The sequence below is a fragment of the Cucurbita pepo genome, chromosome 10 (genome assembly GCF_057944985.1).
Source record: "Cucurbita pepo subsp. pepo isolate OVF chromosome 10, ASM5794498v1, whole genome shotgun sequence".
Classification (NCBI taxonomy): domain Eukaryota; kingdom Viridiplantae; phylum Streptophyta; class Magnoliopsida; order Cucurbitales; family Cucurbitaceae; genus Cucurbita; species Cucurbita pepo.
In genome coordinates this window covers 2477084-2480076 of record NC_141807.1, presented here as the reverse complement: position 1 = coordinate 2480076, position 2993 = coordinate 2477084, and the positions used below count along the sequence as shown (strand labels likewise).

Below are 2993 nucleotides of genomic sequence, written 5' to 3'. Positions count from 1 at the left end.
TAAATTTTTCTGGGAAAAGGGATTCGATGCATTAAATTATAGCGTCACACCCAGGGTTTCACTGTGGCTAACAACAAATTAATCTGTAATTTAACCATTGCTTTATTTCTATCCATTTGGAACGAAAAAGGCATTACAGTGTAGCAAAGGGGTACTCGCATTGCCCCCACCTTCATTCTTTGACGCGCCTCTGCACTTTGTTTAGTGTTTGGTAAATCTATCGGTTCTTTTCCACATTACGCCGTCTGGGTCTACGACAAAAGTTTTGATTTAAAGATTTGTAAGATTTTGCCGGAACCCAACACCATAACTCGTACGGAGTATTAACAAAATTTCAATTTTTGTTTGGAATTTGAATGCAGACGGAGCCCCTCAAATTACGCGTTGCTTCGTTTCTTCTTGTTCTTGCTTTCTGTGCATCACGTGTCCAAATTTATCTTCTTCACCTTAAACCCAAATGTCTCTCTCTTTGGGTCTCGTTCTTGCCTATTTTTGAAGCAAATCGGCAGCCGCTGGGCTTAGTAGACGAACAGGGTTGACGGTTTGGTCCCAAAATTTGACCTCTGTTCCCTTTTTTTGCTGTTTTTCTTGTAAGACCCATGGCCGAAAGTATCTGTTTCTTCACCCAGGTATTCTATCTTTCTTCTTTGTCTACACTTTACCTTTTAAAATCGAGAGTTTCTGGTTTCAAAACATTTTCCTTTCTTCTAGGTTTCATAGTTTGAATGTTCGATTATTTTGAGGTTAAGAAGTTCGTTTTCTTAGTTTTCCGAACAATTTGCCTTGTGAAGGTCATCTTTTTCGTTCTTTAATTCATGCAGCTTCCGTTGTTATTCAAGGGAGCTTAACGAACTGTAACGTATTTTTCCTCTTTCATGGTTTCCCAGGATACTCTGATTCTAAAACCTCCCAAGAAATCTCCTCTGTTGTTGAGGATGGCAGTTTTGATGTTTGCAATGGTCTGTAGTGTTTCCATATGTTCAATCTGTGTGAAGCAGTTGAACACTCACACCAAGGCCAGATTCCTGAGGGTTCAAATCGCTGACTATCCTGAAAAAAGTATTAGGCTAACAAAAGTTCCTCGTGAGCATTATCCAAGACCCAAAACTTTTAGCAGGTATTTGAAATTTATGCTTCTAATCATGATTTCAAATGTTTAAGATCACTCAATACTCAGCTTTTGTGTTGTATCAGGGCTGAATGCTTCAACAATCCAGTAAGATTCTTTGCAATCGTTTCGATGCAGCGGTCCGGAAGTGGCTGGTTTGAGAGTCTTCTGAACAGTCATGTTAATGTCTCCTCTAATGGTGAGGTGTTTTCTGTTTTGGATCGGCGAAAAAATATTACCTCAATTGTACAGACTCTGGATAGGATTTACAATTTGGACTGGCTCAGTAGTGCTTCTAAGAACCATTGCTCTGCAGCCGTTGGCTTCAAATGGATGCTTAATCAGGTAACGAAGGGTCCCGTTTTATTTTTCGTGTTCGAGAATTAAACTTATAGACGCTACTTCTACCTATGTGTAATGTGTGTGCCTAGTATGCGTAATCTTTGAAGCTTAGTAATGAAATTTTTACACTATAGATGCTTGTTCGGTTGGAGAAATGAAATTTTGACACTATAGATGCTTGTTCGGTTGGAGAGGAGAACGAAACATTTCTTATAAGGGTGTGGAAACTTCTCCCTAGCAGACGTGTTTTAAAACGTAACGAGCTAATTTACTCCTCATAAATGCATCTCATTATGTGGAATGTTGTCAACCTGATCCGTGCTAAAAATCATGTAGTTGCACGACATAGTACCGTGTTCATTCCCAGTTTAATTTGTTTCGACTGAGGGCTTCACTTGATGGTTGGAAGAGGTAGTAGCTTATGGTATTTTGTTTGAATAGGGATTGATGCAGCATCATGAAGAAATAGCAGACTACTTCAACCAGAGAGGTGTTTCTACAATTTTTATCTTCCGAAGAAACCTACTACGTCGTATTGTTTCGGTTCTTGCAAATTCCTATGATCGTTATGCTAAGATGTTGAATGGAACCCACAAATCACATGTGCATTCTCTAGAAGAGGTTTCTCTCCCTTGCCCTCTCTTTCTCACTTGCTATTGTTGTCTCGATTTTCTTTCTGTTACTCGGGTGTTAAAGATATGGCCGATTGAACTGTCTTTCAGGCCGATGCACTTTCGAAGTACAAGCCTGTCATAAATTCGACATCGTTGATCTCTGATCTGGAGGGAATGGAGGCAACAATTTCTAAGGCCTTGGAGTACTTTGGTAACACAAGGCACATCATTGTGTACTACGAGGACCTAATCAATAATCGAACGGTGAGACTTAATCGGTTTGGATTGTTCATTGCTTGGTGCTAACCCATTGCAACTCTACTGCATTGGCTTTTCCCTCATCTATTGAAGCTTTGTTTTTGACGGTCAAATCAAATCCACCATTGTTGTTGCAGAAACTGAAAGATGTACAAGAGTTTCTTAATCTGCCACAAATGGAACTAAGAAGCCGCCAAGTGAAGATACACACAGGACAATTGTCTGATTACATCAAGAACTGGGACGATGTTAAGGTGACTCTGAACGGAACTGCTTACGAGCATCTTCTTCACGCAGATTACTGAGGTATATATCGTTTTTTGCTCGACGTTTGAGATGGTTGGAAAGGGTAATGCCTTGCCAGTTCTTCCCAAAACAAAGAAGCTTGCTTAACCAGTTTGGACTGTGTTTGCCTGATGTTCATTGGAGTGTTACCGCTGTTTCTCCCCTCTCAATCAGCCTTCACTGATTGAGGACCAACCCTTTTTGGTTTATAGTCTGTTTGACCAAACTGAATTGTAAATGTTAGCCAACTGTTGTGATAGTGTTATCGTCTCATTCAATCTGCAAAAGTATGAGCTTTTCTGACAAAGAGGCATGTAAACAAACTGAGGATGTTTTCTTGAGAACCAAAATTTAATCAAAACAAGAAACAGAGAAACTTTAGTCTA

The 2993-nt window shown here is 39.7% G+C and overlaps 1 protein-coding gene across 2 annotated transcripts; it reads left to right on the top strand.

The window, feature by feature from the left end:
- The first annotated feature begins 59 nt into the window (after nucleotides 1-59).
- On the top strand, nucleotides 60-2993 carry LOC111804502 (uncharacterized). 2 transcript variants are annotated; one of them, XM_087127353.1, is made up of 7 exons: nucleotides 60-211; nucleotides 363-629; nucleotides 888-1117; nucleotides 1195-1453; nucleotides 1892-2071; nucleotides 2173-2328; nucleotides 2460-2993. In XM_087127353.1, exons 2-7 carry the CDS (start codon nucleotides 600-602, stop codon nucleotides 2625-2627), a joined length of 1023 nt encoding a protein of 340 aa, XP_086983479.1. In that variant the 5' UTR covers nucleotides 60-211; nucleotides 363-599; the 3' UTR covers nucleotides 2628-2993. The 2 variants fall into 2 exon arrangements, with proteins under 2 accessions (XP_086983479.1, XP_086983480.1); XM_087127354.1 differs by having other exon boundaries at nucleotides 137-280.